Below are 16855 nucleotides of genomic sequence, written 5' to 3'. Positions count from 1 at the left end.
AAATGCAAGTGTTTATCTGAGATGCCTAAATGAGGAGAAAAAGAAGTGAGCTGAATCTGAGGTAACACCCATCTTCTTACTTGGGAGATGGCAGGGAGTAGAGAAGACAGCTCTTATCTGAGGAGACAGCTCTTATCTCAGTATCTGGAGTAGAGCTCGAAGACCACAAGCTTAGATCTGTGGTTAGTGACTCTCCTGCAATTAAGGTGAAACCTGAGATCACTATGTAATGATAAGTCTCTGGACTTTGTGGTTGTAGAGCAGCATCTGCCTGACATCTGCTAACAGCTCAGAACAGTTGAGCTGAGAGGCGAACAGTCCCAAGCATCTCAACAGGGTGCAGCTCCTCAGCTACGCTGGCGGATGTTCCCAGCACCTTGTTGCATAGATACTGCACACGGGTGGATCCTGGAAGATGGCAGAAATCAGGGTTCAGTTCCCTTCTGCTGAGGAGAAACTAATTAAAAATAACCTTAAAATACAATAAAATTCAGTCCCTCAAACTTTTTTTCCCCCTCCAGGAAACGTCGTGTGAATTTTGTGACTTATACTTCAAGCCTTCCAAGGAGGGAGACTCCCAAAACCACACTATCCTTTTACCCGAAGAGATGCTCTAACCTATTGGCATGCAGATGCGGTCCATGCGAAAGCGCTGCAAAATGCAACCTGACGCTGACAACCAAGTCATCTCACTTCCAAAGTAATGTCTCTCCTTTCCTCAACATACCCTACTTGCTGAAATTTTGTCCTCAAAACTTGTATTGAGTAATATTCAGGAAACTACCTCCCACCCATTTCTTTCAAACAACCCCTTGACTCTGCTGCTGCTGTTTTCACGGCACTTTCAGGTTGATGATGAACAAAAAGTCTACAAAGTAACATCTTCCAGGGTAAAGACTCCCTCCAAATTCCAAACAGCCAGAGTCTGGGTTTTGGTTTGGTTATTTATCCAACAGCTCAAATTCTGCAGTTGGCCTATTATCAGCCTCAAGACTACATGCAAGCAAGATTAAAGAAGGCAACTAATTTGAAGTGAGAGACAAGCTATCAATCTGGTTAAAAAAAAAAAAAATGCACCTTGATCCAGCATTTTGCTATTGGTATATATGTGTCATTCAAATGAGATGCATTAATCACTGAAGAATACTTGTCAAAAATCAAGTGTTTTCTACTCAGTCTTTCAGATGCAGATCTGAGGAGGTGAGCTGCAACTGTACATGCAATAAGGTTTCCAAATTACTAGCAACTCTGAGCTGGTCCTAAATGCAAAACAAAAACCAAAACAGCCTAATGCTCTATGCATGAAAGATAATAAGCAGTGAATGGGTCTGCATACCTGGGAGACTGGCAGCATATTGCTCTGAAATTACAGAAGCAGTACCCTGGAAGATGATCAGCATCTTCTGTGACATGTCCATACTTGGAATATTGAGATAGAGCTAATTTGCTTAAGCCCCAAAAGCCCACTTGTCTGCTTCTGAACTGGCAGGGACAGGAATGAAAACAGAAATGCAACAAGATATGCCCTTCCCGGGCCCTATTTATTAAGTGAATACAAAAATAAGATCATTTAAGTGCAGAGGCACAGTAATCCGCTCCATTGTGAAAAGATATCTTGGGTTAGCAGTAAAAAGTTTACAATGCCTTGTAAACAGACCCCTTTACAAGCAAGAAGAATACTGAAACATGACACACATTGGATTAAAAGTTCCCTGTTGCAGCAATACTCCACACTTCTCATCTGGCAATTTCAGAGCACTTCGCAAAAGGTGAGAGCATCCTTCACTCTGTTTTCAGAGGAGCACACATGAAACAAATGAAACACAAGGAACTTGCACTGTTAAAGAGTTGAAAAAGTGCCACAGCATTTTCCAAGGATGATTGCTTATCCCTTGTTAGGTTTGTTTTGCAATGAAAAATAATGGCCAAAGCTATTGTGCCTTATGGAGGTTTTAAAAATTACTACTTTTTTTTTTTTTACAGTAACCTGTTGCACGGTTGAATAAAAATTTTTTTTTCTTAATACAGTACATGGCATTTCTCCTCAATTGCACCAGAAGTAAATTTGGAAGCACTTTCAGTTTGTTATAGGCAAATAGGAAAGAAAAACAAGTCAGGCAGGCTTTCAATCTTTTTTCCATCTCTCTGCCCACTGTTTCATCCCCACCCTTTCACATCTCTGAGTCCACATACATTCCATTGATCAAGTAATCCACTTGTGTGTAATCCTTCTTCTTGTAGCTCTCATAGGCCTGCATAAGGAAAAGAACTATAACAGTTATGAAAAAAACCGTACCAACTAAAAGCACTGCAAGAAGCAAACTTTTATCCACTAAGTACTGAGTCAGGGGCTCGGCAGCAATGCGAAGATACTCATTGTCCATGTCCTGAGTTTCTGCAAAGCCCGAAGCTGTTGTTTTGCGTGCATCTGCTGGAGCCGTGGTTGTTGAAAAAATGTGAGATGTTGACTTTATCCCATGCCCAGTCATAGTTTCTGCTGTAGAGGCAGTAGTTAAAACTGTGGCATCTCTTGTAGAGCCCAGAAGAGAAGTTGATTTACTCAAGGATGTTGTGGCTGTACTTGCTTCTGGCCCTAGATACAGCAATGTAATGCCAGGCAGTGGATTCCCAGAGTGTGAACTCTCCAAGGGGTTGAATGCCGTGGCATGAATGGAAGCAGTGGAAGATGCTCCTGCATCCTGCGGGATGAGGGTGGTCAACGTTGTGCTCAGTGTCGTTGGGCCAGCTCCAACAGTGGAGGGGCTAGTAGAGCGGGGAGTGCTGATGGTAGTGATGGCTGGGTTAACCTGCTCTGTTTGAGCCATTTGAGTACCTGCTTCAGAAATGACAGCAAGGGGAACAGAAGTAGAAGTGGGGGACAATACTGAGACAGGGCTACTATTTCCTGATTTTTCAGTGGTGGTCACAAGCTTGGTGACATGGCTGGAAGTGGAAGCAGAGATGTTAACAGAAATGGGAGAAGAGGCAGTGGATGACATGGCTTCAGCAAGGACACCAGAACCTCCAGGGCCATTTGAGGCTTTGGCAGTTGTTTCATAAGCTGTAGTGAGGACAGTTGCGTTTATAACATTTGTTTTTACGGCTGTGGCAGTGGTGGTGGTTGCTGTGGTGGTGGTAGCATGGCTTGCAATTGTTTTTCTTGCATTTGTTGTTACATCTTCACTCCCAGCCACAAACAAATGCTTCAAGTCAATCTTATGAGTCTGAGCAGTTGTGGAAAACAGGTTTTCCATGTTGTGCTGGTCAACCCATGCATTCAGCATCCTCTCCTTTCTCTGCAGATAGCTTTGGTGGTGAAACAGGACTGTCTCCCTTTTCCCACCGACAATTTCTTCAAAAAGACAAAACGAATGAGTTTCGTAAGAATAAAAGTCTCAAGCTCAAATCTGACCTCATAACCCCAACATGCAAATCAGAACACATATTCTGCAGTACATGTAGTACAATCATCTTGAAGTCAGCAAGAACATGAAAACTCAGACTCCTGCCTTTATGGCACATAATTCCTTTGGGGTTGGGGGGCGGGGACGGGGACGGTGGGTGTTTGTTTGTTTTTTGCCACAGACCTCTGGCATTTGCCCAAACAGGGAATTAATTCCACAAAAGGGGGGTAATGAAGCACAGAGCGACAACACAGAAGCACATTATCAACAAGAGCAACGTTACGAATGCCAGCTCCTGAGAAGACAACTCATGCTTTCAAAGTTACACAGCATCAACAAAGCCTTCGTGCTTAGATTCATAATTTTCACCTCTCAAAACTGAGTGGAAATTTCCACTTACACCTTCATACTTCGGGAGAATTTCCTTCACAGCTAGTGATCTAGATTTATAGTGACATAAATCCCATCTGCTTATCAAAGGTCTGGTTGCTATGTTGCAGAGAAACCTTTGCCAACCCAAAAGAACCATGAACAAACTTTCTTTTTTTTAAACTTGGGTACAGCGAACTCTTGGAACATACTTTAGAAGATTGATTACCAACCAGCTCCAATTACCAACAAGCTCCGTTTTGTTATTGTGTCACTTAATTAAAACTGAAGACCTGCACTGGAAAGTCACCATGAGCAATTGCTGCTAAGGCTGCTCTGATTATAGAAGCAGCCTGCTGCCTCTGGCACAAAATCCTGTCAATCTCAGAAAAAACAATGCCAAGACATTTTCCTTTTCCTTAAAAAAATATAAATACATCTGTTACGCCTTTATTTTCCAAAGGACAGCGTGTGGAGTGCAAATGGCTTGAACGAATATCTTCAACATGGAGACAAACTGTTACTCAGTAACAGTTACAAAAGTTACTCACTCAGAGACACATCATGCACATGTAAGTGCCAGAGCCCTTACCAGGCTAATGAAACAGTTTTTCCAGTGAACTGGTTTTACCTACAGAATCATCCTGCAGGCCTTTCACAACCCATCTGCCTCAGCTGAAAGCCAGTCAACAACTAAACCTAGGCATTTAAAGCAAAAGGACCAGGATTCCGGATTTAGCAGGAGCCTGAAGCATGGCGTTACCTCCGAGCAGATCTTTGATGTCTTGTTCTCCAGCATTCTGGCACACGCTCAGCTGGCGACACTGCAAGAAGATGCAGTGATTCTGGTAGGGCACAGACCAATTACAGTAATGGTTATCTGAAAACAGCAGAGAAAATGGGTTGCTACACATAGTATACTGAACACACTGCTTCATGGCTATAATTAAAGCATTTAAAAAACCCAAACAATAAAAAAAAAAAACCAAAAACAATAGCTGCAAAGTCTGGCCTTAAAGGATCCTAACTCAGCCCTAGTGAAAATAACTGGAAAGCCAATGAAATCAATATAGCAGCTGCAGCCTACCTACCTGCTTGTCTTCTGGTACCAACACCTCCTAACAACAGCAATTCACTCACCCAGACAGGAACAAAGAGAGTGCACTACAGTTTGGACCCATCTAAATGCTAGTGTTCATCTAGATGTCTTAATGAGGAAAAAAAAAAGTGAGCTGAAACTGAGAAGACACCCATCTCATCACCCATGGGAGACAGATCTCATCTCAGTGCTTGGAGTTACACAGGAATTTACTCCTCATTCACTGAACAATAGTATCATTTAGCCATGGGAGCCATCACAGAAATTGTCTTTTAGTAAGTCAAATCCCAACTCAAGCTAAATAAACTCATCACAGCAGGAACTCTCTCTCCTGGCATCCCTTTGAACTCACTGACTTCTTTCTGAGTGTGTCTACATACACATAACCAAGCTTTGAGGGAAGGAATGGACCTCCTCTAACCAGCGTCGAGGAGACATCTCAAACGCTGCTCCCAGTTTTGGGCTCCCCAGCATACAAGAGCAGTATCGACATAGTGGAGTGAGTCCAAGGGAGACTACTAGATGTCTGAGGGGCTGAAGCAGATGATTTACAGGAAATCCCAACTCAACATCAAGGGAAAAAATTAGCTTCCACCACGAGGGCACTCAGACACTGGGCTGAGGGCCAGCGAGGTGGTACACTCTCCATCAGGTCTTGAACAGTCAGATCTAGGTCAGGTTCAGACCAGAGACCTTCAGAAGGTCCCTTCCTGCCTAAATTATGCTATGATTTTATGTAATGAATTTCTGGGACACATGCTGTAACAAAAAAAAAAAACAAAACAAAACAAACACAGAAGAAGATAACACAGTGCTCAGTCTGGGATGAAGCAGATGTGTGCCGAACTGACCACCTATCAGTGGATTAAAGGGAACTTAAGTGTATGGTAGGAGAAATTAATTTCTGTGTTTTGTTAGAAGTGTGAGAAAGCACAAAGAACATGCCTATGTGGTACATATGGCTATATTTAAAGCTCTTATCTACAAAGAGAGTTACCCTCACTGAGGATTAAGGCTTTGGGAAGCTTGAACTTTTCATAAAAACACATTTACATTACCACAGTTATTAAAAGGGCTTGTGGAAAATTTATGGAGAAATCCCTGTACCAACAACTGCAGTCTGTTTTGACAGCCCTAAAGAAACTAGCAAAGGTGGAATTTTACTGACTTTGATAAAATCTTAAGAAAGTGACTGAAACGATTCAAAGCCTTTAAAAAATTGTACTTAAAAAGCGATAAAATTAAAAGCTTCAACAGTCGCACAGAGCAGGAGATATAGCAGCAGCCCTTCAAGAAATTAAAATCCAGTCCTCAGAAATGAAAGCATGTTTGGATGTGCCCTGATTCCCAATTCCACCTCCCATCCCTCACTCAATAAGCCATGCTAGTGGAGAAACGCACACCATCTACTACTGTAAATTGTGCCATTTCTCACTTCTTGGGAAGGGGAAAACAAAAAGTCAGCAGCATGTATTGCATTGGCTACATATCTAAGTCAGTCAGTTCAGAAAGGTCAAGAGACTAATGGGGCCAGCATGGCTAAAGCACCCTGGCTTTTGCTGCCATCAGGATGGTATCCAGCTGTTCATGACTTCCCTGCTGCTCCCCAGGACAACCAGATACCTCGGTTGAGCTGGACTGATTAGTACTCCCTTTCATGCAACTCCAGATTGAGGCTCCATCTGATGTGTCCACTGCAAGATATGTGCCACCCAGTGACTCCTTTTTGCTCACTTCCCATTAGGAGCCAGGGGGGAGGAAAAAAAAAAAAAAAAAGTGGAAGGACAACAAAAGCTCTTCAGAGCTATTTTGAAAGGAAACCATGTAGGCAGACACCAAGGTCTTGCCCTACCACAAGGTCTTGCCCTACCAAGCTGATTTATTTCATTTTTAAGCCTGCTGTTACTGGAAAGAAATCACAGATGCCAAGGCAAGCAGAAGCCAGGTAAGCAGATGTATTGTTGAAGTAGGGAGCAGGAATATTTGCTCTTGCAGCCATGTCATATTTTCCCTTTATTTTTCCCAGAACATGCAAGATAGCCTAGGATTGTTGCCAAGTGGCTCTGTTCTCAAAGCCAGACTGCTCAGATGGCCAAGATGTTCCCCTCCAGCCCTGGGCTGGCCACCATAGAAGAAACCAGGGAGAGCTCCAAATATGGCAGGGGATGCAAGGAAAGTGCATGAGCTTATCTTACCTCCCAATATGGCTTTACCATGCTCACCAGGCATCTGAGAATCCTGGATTGCCAGATCTTTGCTAAGATGGGCACTTTCTCCATCATGTATAACACTTACCCCAGCAGCATCTGGAGACTTGAACCCATTGCATTAGACAACATACAGAAGTTGGAGTTACTACCCATGCTGTCAGCTCTAGAGAGTTTTGCTGCTTTTATTAGCATGTAATTGAAGTCTCAAACTCTTTCATGATATTGGTAAAATTGTTTTGTGATATGTTAGTTTGCTAACTACGTATCCTGGCCTCTGGTGTGGATATCCAAAGGTGATGCCGGAATAGCTAGACCAGCAACCATTCCCTTTTCTGCAGGGCACATCTGAGATGTGAACATACTGGCAAAAGCAGTTCTTTCTGTGACAGTTGCACTACTTCTTTAAGTTAGTGATGTTATATCAGCAAGGGTATAAATTACATCTACAGAAGAGAGCCTAACCAGCTAGGAATGTTACTTTTCCACTTCTCCAAGCAATGTAGCTATGAAGACATCTCCCCATACAACCTGGGCTTGCAACTTAACACTATAATACCTTAAAAAATAACAACCACTGCTCCTTTATTGACAGTTACTTAGGTGTAACTATTCTGACATCTAAGCCTCAGGCCTCATGTCTCTGATGAAAGAAAGCACAAAAATAAATATACTTGGGGAAGGTGGGAATGAAGAACGAGAGCAGTAAAGATGATTTTAAAACCTAAAGCTAATCATAAAAAAAAAATTTAGGTCCTTCTCTCCAGATGATCTCTCTGCACATGTCTACACATTTATGTCTAGTGTTTGTATCTTTTGCATCTCCCTTGACACCAGGTAGTGCATCAGACTGGCCATCAAGTAACAAATAGGAATTAAATTGCTTCAGTGGGTTTAATACAGAATGTAAAACCTGAAAAGGTATATGCTTTTGGGTTTAGTTTTGCGTGGTTTCCTGAAGATGGAACGGGTCACCTAATTCCACAGGCTCAACCCCCTCTGCCCAACAAAGCTAACACTCAACTGGACTTGCTCTGTAGAGAGCTTGCTCTTCATCTTTCTAGGGTTTACCCCCTTAAAAAGCAGAAGCTGAAGTTTTCACAGCTCTGATGCCTGGGAGACAAACCCACTCACATATTACCTCCTAAATACAATGCTTAGTTTATAAAGGTGCTTTCTTTCCACTATGAAGGGATGTCTAATGTTTAAAATAAAGGTTTGAAACCACTGGGCATTAAAAAAAAAAAAGGCATCTTTATGATGTTCCTATCAATCTGATCATCAGACATTCATCCACCTGCGCCAAGGTCTCATCTTCACCACAGCATCATCAGTTGTTTGTAGGTGCTACAAGCTTTCACACATGGCTAGATAAGATAGGGTCCTTCATAAGGACGACTCTGAAAGACTCATTTAGAAGTTTAATGCTTTTTAAAGACATCTCAGAGGTAGACAGCAAAAGGCTCTCATCTCCCCAGACTTGTTTAACCCCATGCTTGGTTGCAGGATACAAATGGTTTCTTCTAAGGCAGAAAAAACACACATAAATACCAGCGAGCAAAGACTACTCATTCCAGTGCAGCTGTCTACAACAGCACTGTTCACTTGCAAACATCTGGCAGCATGGAATGATCATTCTTCAAGTCAAGTGACCTAACACCATTTGCATGCTACCAGTGCACACCAAGTGTGAATGCATGCTGTTTCTTATGGAAGCTAGAAGGGCCCTGGGAAAGGGTTGTTCTGGATTCAGTTTAACCAAAGCTGTCAGAAGTTATTTAGCACCACAGGACTGCACAGAGAAGCCATAACTGTAAATGCCTGTAAACAACTGGAATTAAGAAAGGTACTTGTCAGGGGAGCAGAGGAGACCTTTAAGGAACAGAAAACCCAGCTGAAATTCCAGCTAAGGCACAAGAACCTCACCTGAAGCACCTGGGCTTTGACAAGCCTGCCTGCACTGCTTTTCAGTTGTAAGCCTGTTTATCTGCACTACATGGACTCCTCTCCCTTTCAGGACAGAAAACCTGTGTTCGCATATACAGAAGGAAATCAGCAGGAAGAGTACAATGGCAGTCCACATCTTCACAGTTGGCCTTGCAGGGAGGTTTCTCTTCCCAGGAGCAACTCTTTCTTATATCACTTTCAGATCCACTGCAATATACCTATTAAAAAAAAAAAACAAAAAAAAACAGAAAAAAGAAAATGGTCAATTTATATCAAGGGTGTTCTACTAAACACAATCCTATCAACAGGAATGGGAAAAAAAAGTACAAAAAGCAGGCAGGTATCATTACACACAACATACAGGCAATGACGCAGAGGCAGGAAGAGAAAAGACCATCCCCAAATTCATGGAGAGGCTCTTTCTTTGGAAAGGGTACTTTGTTCTTCTTCCCTTAGGCCCCTACAAAGAACAGCTCAAGTCAAAAGCCACGTGTACAAAGCCAAACTCAAAGCCCACAGGCATACAGCACCACAGACATGATGCCTTTTGACTCACTCTGGGACCCTTAATGTTGTTCCCAGGCTCAGCAGAAGGGTTTGCATCAGCTTGAGCACACTGATAGTCTGGGGAACTATAGTCCTGGCCCTGCCTTTGCACCAAGTCAGTCAAAAGCAAGTATCAACCTTAGCTGATTCCTGCTTTGATTTTCCTGCTCATTGCAAAAAGCTAAAAGAAACTTTGATTGAAATATTGGCTTTTGCTTGTTTTCAAGTCTTCCAAGACATTACACAGATGCATCAGCTGTTACTGAAGAAGATTCACACCCACAGTAAGCCTTCATTTCTGCACATAAAACAATAAATAGGCAATGTCTTTTCTTCATTACCAATGCACACACGAGAGACTGTCCCAATGGATGGGCTCTCATCCTTGAAGTCACTGGAGCAGCTCCCATTGACTTCAGAGAAGATCATCAGCTTCTTCCTGGATTTACCCTCTTGTTTCCAACACTTTTTAAAGCTTTATATGAGCTTCCAAACAGTTCAGCCTGAACCAGACCAATTTTAAGTCTCTTCCCTAAGTAGTTTTTAAGGGCAACACTCTTCCTCATCACTGAAGCAAGCTTTAGCCTCATCCTGCAGTTAGGAAATGTCACAGCCTTCAAAGAGTGTTGAGATTCAACTTCGCGTGACATCTCAGAGGTTACGTGACGACTGCAGTTGAAGAAGCAAAGGCACTTCACAACACAGAACGAGCAGCATGTGTGAATGGTATAAATAGCATAGTGAAAAACATCCAACAGTCAACAGTAACACGCATAAGACCCTGATTTAGCCATCCATGCAAGAAGTTTCACCCTGAGCTCTCAACTCCAGTCCCAACCATGCTTGTGAATTAAGTGTCTGAGTAAGAACCTTTTTTTCTTCCAAGAAAGCCCAAGATAACATTTATTAGCTTTGACTCCCAGATTGCAACATTTTGATACTTCATACCATGAAACTTTTGTTTCCAAATTTTCCTCCTTACTCTACGTCCTAAAGCCCTGAAGAGGATAATGGAGTTTTAGTCGCAAAACCACTCTGCCTGAAAAAGGGTGAAATATAAACAGCTACCCCAAGCTTCACAAAGGACACACCACATACAGGTCCACACTGGACTATCAAAGAGTCTGTTCTGGTTTCAGCTGGGATAGAGTTAATTTTCTTCACAGTAGCTGGTATGGTGCTGTGTTTTGGATTTAGTATGAGAATAATGTTGATAACACACTGGTGTTTTAGTTGTTGCTAAGTAGTGCTTACAGTAGTCAAGCATTTTCAGCTTCCCATGCTCTGCCAGGTGCACAAGAAGCTGGGAGGGAGCATAGCCAGGACAGCTGACCCAGACTGGCCAAAGGGCTATTCCATACCATATGACATCATGCTCAGTATATAAACAGGGGAAGCTGGCCAGGGAGCAGCGATCGCTTCTCAGGGATGAACTGGGCATTGATTGGCGGGTGGTGAGCAATTGCGTAGTGTATCACTCGCTTTGTATACTATTATTGTATTATTATTTTTGCTACTACTATTACTACTATTCTATTTTATTTTATTTCAATTATTAAACTGTTCTTATCTCAACCCACGAGTTTTCTCACTTTTACCCTTTCAATTCTTTCCACCATCCCAGCAGGGAGGGGGGAGTGAGTGAGCAGCTGGGTGGTGCTTAGTTGCTGGTTGGGGTTAAACCATGACAAGAGTCAAAGATGGGGACAAAACTTGATACTAAAATGCAGTGCCTCAATTTCAGCATCCCTAGTCACCCTGCAAGTTCCCTCACAAACTCAAAGCCTTCTTCCTACCCTTTTATTTATTCTAGTAAAAAGAGTTATTTTGCCTGTTGAAAATAGATGGAGCATTTCTACATCTTCTGCTCTCCCAGAGAGCAGGGGAGCCCAAAATGGATGGATGACCATCGTGGACGACCATCCCACCTGGCAGCTGGAAGTATTTCTAAGCCTGACCTGGCAATAGAAGTATTGGCAGGGAAAGGCAGCTCACCAGCCCCATCTAGTACTGCATACAGAGACTGCGCCTGGTGTCCAGCCAGCACCAGCTTTGCCGGGGTCTCTCCCATTTCGTGCTGCGCATGCACAGTGCAGGCTGACTTTGCTCATTCCTTCTCATCACTTGCTCTTCCAAGCGCACCTTAGCAGGAGTTGCAAGAATCAGCACAGGAGAGGAGATGACCTGTGCGATACACAACCGCAGCCCCTGCAACATGGGATACAGGCATCGGCTGCTCAGGAAAGCAGCCCCATGTTTTCGGCAGGGAATTGGTAATGTGAATTTGTGTTATTCAGCCAAGATAACTTCAATACTTTTCCCACTCTTCTAAATTACAAGGCACTTCCACAAGTATGCCTTAGCCTTTAGCATGCTCTTGCTGTCACTCTTAGCATATGCTGTAGTTTTATCATTGAAAACTCCAGTTGACAAGACTGGGAGCAAGGGGGAAAGCATGGGAAGATGTGAAATACTCTCCCTGCAAGAGATTTTCCTAGAGCAGACAAATCCTTATTGCTGACAGACAGCAAAAGTTTGCTTTAAACTCTGAATCCTTCAACTTAAAGCAAGCAATTTGGGTTCCCTCACAGATACTATAAGTACTTCACCAAAACACTCAGAGCACCGTTTATCAACCTGCACTCCCACCACGTTATGCAGAAATAAGTGCACTTTTTGTAAAGTTCACAGGCCACAGGCAGAGATTCAGCAAGCAGTATCTGACCCACTGAAAAAAAGAAAAAATACATCATTAAAGGTAAATTTTATATTTTAAAGAGAGTCCAGCTTATGTTTGCTGCTCTTTTTCAAGGTAAATGGCTTACAAGAAGCAATATTTTATAGCCTAAGAAGCGAACCTGAGATTGGCCGTGCAATAATGTATGCATGTACTGTTTTAAAGAAAATAGTAAAGAATAACAGCAATGAATACAAACACAGAGCACTCTCTTATAGGGTTTTTTTTCCTACCTTTACTAATACCTTTGTAATTATACTAACCAACCCTCAAAAAATAAACATCTTCCATTGCATTTTGGAAATGCAGATATAGCAGGATTATATCTATGCATAAATACTATCATTATTATTATTATAGTTAAAATTCAGTCTTTTCGAACAAAAAATAATTTTAATTAATCTCAACTGACCCAAGAACTACATATATTTGTAAGATCAATTGTTAATCACACTCAGTGTCTAGAAGCTGTTGCATTAACACAGCTGTCTGTCCCCTATGCACAGAGATGGTTTGTATCCCCAACTACATTAACCCACCAGAAGTCCTTCCCATCACAGCTGACTTTGGTCCCACTTGACTGCAACAGCTCCAGAGGAAAGCAAAATCCTAGTAAATGCCTCTCACCTCTTCCAAAGCACCTGGCAGCCTTTCTGGATTAGGCCAGCACCAGATGGGGGGGACACACCGAGCTCAGACACAAGAGGTTTGTCTCCCCTTTCCCTCTCACTAAACATGGTCTCCTCAGTGGCCAACTGATAATCCCTCCCCCAAGGTGCTCAATACAAACTTACAAGCTTAAAATAATTTTAAATGTTCTTTAGCCTATTTTAAAAATCCCTTTATGAATTGCAGAGTGAGCGTGTGAAGTAGACAAAAACAACACACAGACTGTAAGTACAGCAGACAGGCAAACAGCTGATTTCTAAATCCAGCAATGGGATAACCAGATGCAGTCGTACCTTAATGCCGTCCAGATGATGCTTGAGATGTTGTATTAAATATCAGAACCTCCAGCTAGGGGTTTGGGGTTTTTTTGGCCTCTTCCACCTTAGCACAATCCTATACATCCAGAACAAGAGTCAAAATTACTTGCAGATCACCTTTCCCAACTTAACAACTGCTTTTTATAGTTAAAAGCAATAAGCTTTATTTCTGCCTTCCCATCACACTTCTAGCCAGTCCCACATGGCTCCATTTGTACTCAGAGACCCCACTGAGTGCCCACCCTGCACACCTACATCCCAGAAAAGCACCAGCTAAAGCTTCTTCTCCAGATCACGTTGCTCCCCAGAAAAAAACAGTCTCTGGCTGTTGGAGACAACACAAAGGAAGAGATGAACACTACTGTTCCCGTCAGAAGTAATTTCGAGAAATCAGGGCAAAATTCACTCTTTGAGCACTACCTTCTCCATCTGTAGAGCATCCCCAAGGAAATTAAAAGTCAAACTAAACCACAAAAGACAGCAACAAATAAAATCTGGGAAAGGACTACACTCTGAAAAGTGCAAAGTTTACTTTTACCATTTGTGGCTATAACTCAGCAGGGAACAAGCATGCTGGAAAACGAAAATAACTTTGAGTCAACAACTGAATGACTGATGACTTTGCAATGTACACACACATCCAGAGGGCATTGCCTGCTGGGTTTCAGAGCGTTCCTCCCTTCTTGCTGATCTCCCTGTGCTCGAGCCAAGGAATTTGTGCAAAAAAAAAAATTCAAAGTATAATTTCAAAAAACATTGATTGGGGTGATGTTGCAAGAGCAGAGTGAAGACTTTGGAATATAAACCCCTTGCCTCCATGCCCTCCCAGCTAGCCTCAGTTGCTCCTGGTTAAGCAGCTGCAAGGTGCATGCAGTGACCGTACCAAGGCAAAAGGAGAGATGTAGAACAAGACAAAAAAAACATGGAAAGAAGGAGTGTGCATGCTAGAGATCACAGGTACAAAGTAAGCAAAGCAAATCATTTAGGGCAACACATGCTCCTTTGAGCTGTCATCAAAGAGCCAGCAGACATTGCCCCAAAATTCGTACTTAGAAGTGTGCATGGACTAGGCATGAAATAAGATCAAAGAGCTGCAAAGAAATCTTCTATCCTCAGTATAACAATAAAGCAGGGAAGACAAGGGTGGAATACCTTTTGCAGACAACAATGCTACTCTCCCATCAAACTGAGAAGGCCTGGTTTCAACTTGCAAATGCTGCTAAGCACTTCATGTGTTGTCAGCTCTCAAGACAAGTGCTATATTTCACTCTTTAGAAAAACAAAATTAAATCAGATTTTGCTAAGGGAAGACAAGCACATCTCATTTTGTGAATTGAGGCTAGAATGCAGGAGGCAGGGAATCTGTGGTGCAATCTTGAGAAGCATTTGGCTTACCAAGCTTATCTCCAAGGCTGAAGTTGCACAAGTGGATAGGTCTGGAGACAGAAGGGGCAGCACCAAGGCACATGAGGCTGACCCACTGTTAGGTGAGCATGACCAGATCAGGTTACATCATTCTCTGAACAGCAGCTTTAGAGCCATTAAGTTCCTTTGGCTCTCAAAGAAAGTTAATGACAAGTTACAAAGCTGTTTCTACAAAATGTCATGTGCTGTCAACAATGAAGGACACACCAAACAGAGGTTGTGAAGCAGAAAAGTATTAGAGACCACAGGGAAGGAAATGCATTATTAAGTTCCTGATCTGGACAGAGTTCCTTTGACTTCCCAAGATGCCTGCACAGCGTGAAGCATTCCCACTTCCTTAGAAAACCCAGGATACAATGGTCAAAGGTCCATTTTCTGTCTCAGTGCCCCCACCGTTTTCAGCATTAACAAAATGCTCCTCTGGGAGGATGAATGAGGTGGGATGTGCACAGTTGACACTTTCAGAGGGAGTTTTGAAGGAAAATGTGCCTAGAAATCACTGAGTGTCATCTCATGGATACATCAGCCAGGCTAGAATGGTGACCAGCAAGTTGGGTCTGATAAACACATGGGGCTGACTTGAGGCCAGCAGAGCATTCGAGGCTGATCTGCTGCAACAATAGGACAGAAGTTACACATGCTCCGAGATGCGATTCAGAGAAGAAACATTGCCAGCTCAGGTCCAGAACAACATCACTTATGTTCCTTCTCCTACCACGTAACTTCTTCAGCGCGTAACACCGCACAGCTGGCCATGTATTATGGAAGAGCTGGCACATCCCTCCACATTAGCAGGCACACTCCTCACTGCAGCAGGCAGAATAGGGTATTGGATGGACATCAGTTTGGTCTTCTGCTGCCCTTTTGATGTTCTTCCTTATACGTGTCCACAAAAAAAATTTAAAAAAAATCCTACAAAGCCAAAAAGTCCACACAGACTGCATCACACTGGAATCTGTTAAGAACAACAGCCCAATAAGCAAAAACATTTTAATTAGGCATCCTTCCTCAGTGCACCCGACACACCCTCTAGATTCACATTTGACCAAGTTAGATGGGAGTTATTAAGCCAGAGAGCAAGGAATAATCCAATGTCACTGAGCAGACAGCCTCTGAGAAGGCTGCTGCATCGTCTGGAAGACTGGTGTGGAAATGGTGCTTTTTAAAAGTTTTTAAAGTTTGCAGCTGCTGAAGTATTTCTCCAGCTGCCACATATTACTCTGCAAGAAAATCCATTCTTCTGCTCGTAAATGGCCAAACATAATACATCAGAACTTTCAAGATGCTCTGCATGAATAGAACACCTTAAAGTGTCTTTCAAAGAGGTGTAATGCCAAGTTTTGCTGAGAAACTCCACGATCACACTTGGACTTGGCCAACACATGAAACTTTCAGAAGTATAAAGCACTTCAGGCTCCATGCTGACAAAGGCACATTATGCTACACAGGACCAAGGCTGTGCAAAGCTCACGAGGAAGAGCATCTCTGCAAGGTCAACACCACCTCACACCCACAAAAGGAATGGAAAGCCATTCCTTGGTGGATTAATTGCAGGCTCTGAACAGCAGACCTCATTCACACAGATATTAAAGTGCTGTTGCCTTCAGGTTCAAGATTTTCAGCAGGTTGCTCAATCTTCCTTTCCCAACCAGGAACGCAGAGAGGAAGAAGGTTAGAGTCCATGTCTGACAGTGACAAAATCTGAGCTCAGGCTCCTTCCCCCTTCCAGCTTCCTGTGGAAGTGATGCAGGGCTATGGATTCACAATCTTTGGCACATTTAGCCGCAGTGGTTTTTGTGGGTGTTTTCTTTTCGATTAGTTTTGTTTTGAATATTACCAGCTTTACCCGTCTCCATCTTTCTGTGCCTTGGTTCCCCAACCATATTCCACTCTCTGGGCACAAGGCAGAGAGCTTATGCATTTGTTACCCCACTAATGAGGACAGCCCACACTGGCACCATTGAGGCTTCATGGTTATCACACTTCACCTCTGAAAAAATAAATGTTAAAGCCTAAAACCCCCAAACCAGCATCACCCATCCATCACTCTTTCTCACCCATATTAGTGCCATGTTCTGCAGTTCAGATAGTGAGAAGTACTACTCAGCGGGACACTTTTCTTGTGAAAAATGACC

The 16855-nt window shown here is 42.8% G+C and overlaps 1 protein-coding gene across 10 annotated transcripts in view; it reads right to left on the bottom strand.

Moving 5' to 3' along the window:
• Nucleotides 1-1510: 1510 nt before the first annotated feature.
• The window catches only part of CUNH11orf24 (chromosome unknown C11orf24 homolog), a 33053-nt gene continuing 17708 nt past the window's right edge, over nt 1511-16855 (bottom strand). For 4 of the 10 annotated variants that reach the window (XM_087745902.1, XM_087745905.1, XM_087745908.1 and 1 more), the window contains 4 exons: nt 13272-13371; nt 9006-9244; nt 4537-4653; nt 1511-3352 (listed from right to left, as the gene is read on the bottom strand). In XM_087745902.1, the coding sequence (XP_087602028.1) occupies nt 2172-3352; nt 4537-4653; nt 9006-9162 (1455 nt within the window). In that variant the 5' untranslated portion in view covers nt 9163-9244; nt 13272-13371 and the 3' untranslated portion in view covers nt 1511-2171. Of the gene's footprint in view, nt 3353-4536; nt 4654-9005; nt 9245-9913; nt 10179-13271; nt 13372-14447; nt 14565-14690; nt 15676-16855 lie in introns of those variants that run through there. The other 6 variants (XM_087745906.1, XM_087745909.1, XM_087745912.1 and 3 more) reach the window with 4 other exon arrangements.

Source organism: Nipponia nippon, unplaced genomic scaffold (genome assembly GCF_047370975.1).
Source record: "Nipponia nippon isolate SJK-2023a ecotype South Korea unplaced genomic scaffold, ASM4737097v1 scaffold_10, whole genome shotgun sequence".
Lineage (NCBI taxonomy): Eukaryota > Metazoa > Chordata > Aves > Pelecaniformes > Threskiornithidae > Nipponia > Nipponia nippon.
This window is presented reverse-complemented; position numbering and strand designations above follow the sequence as displayed.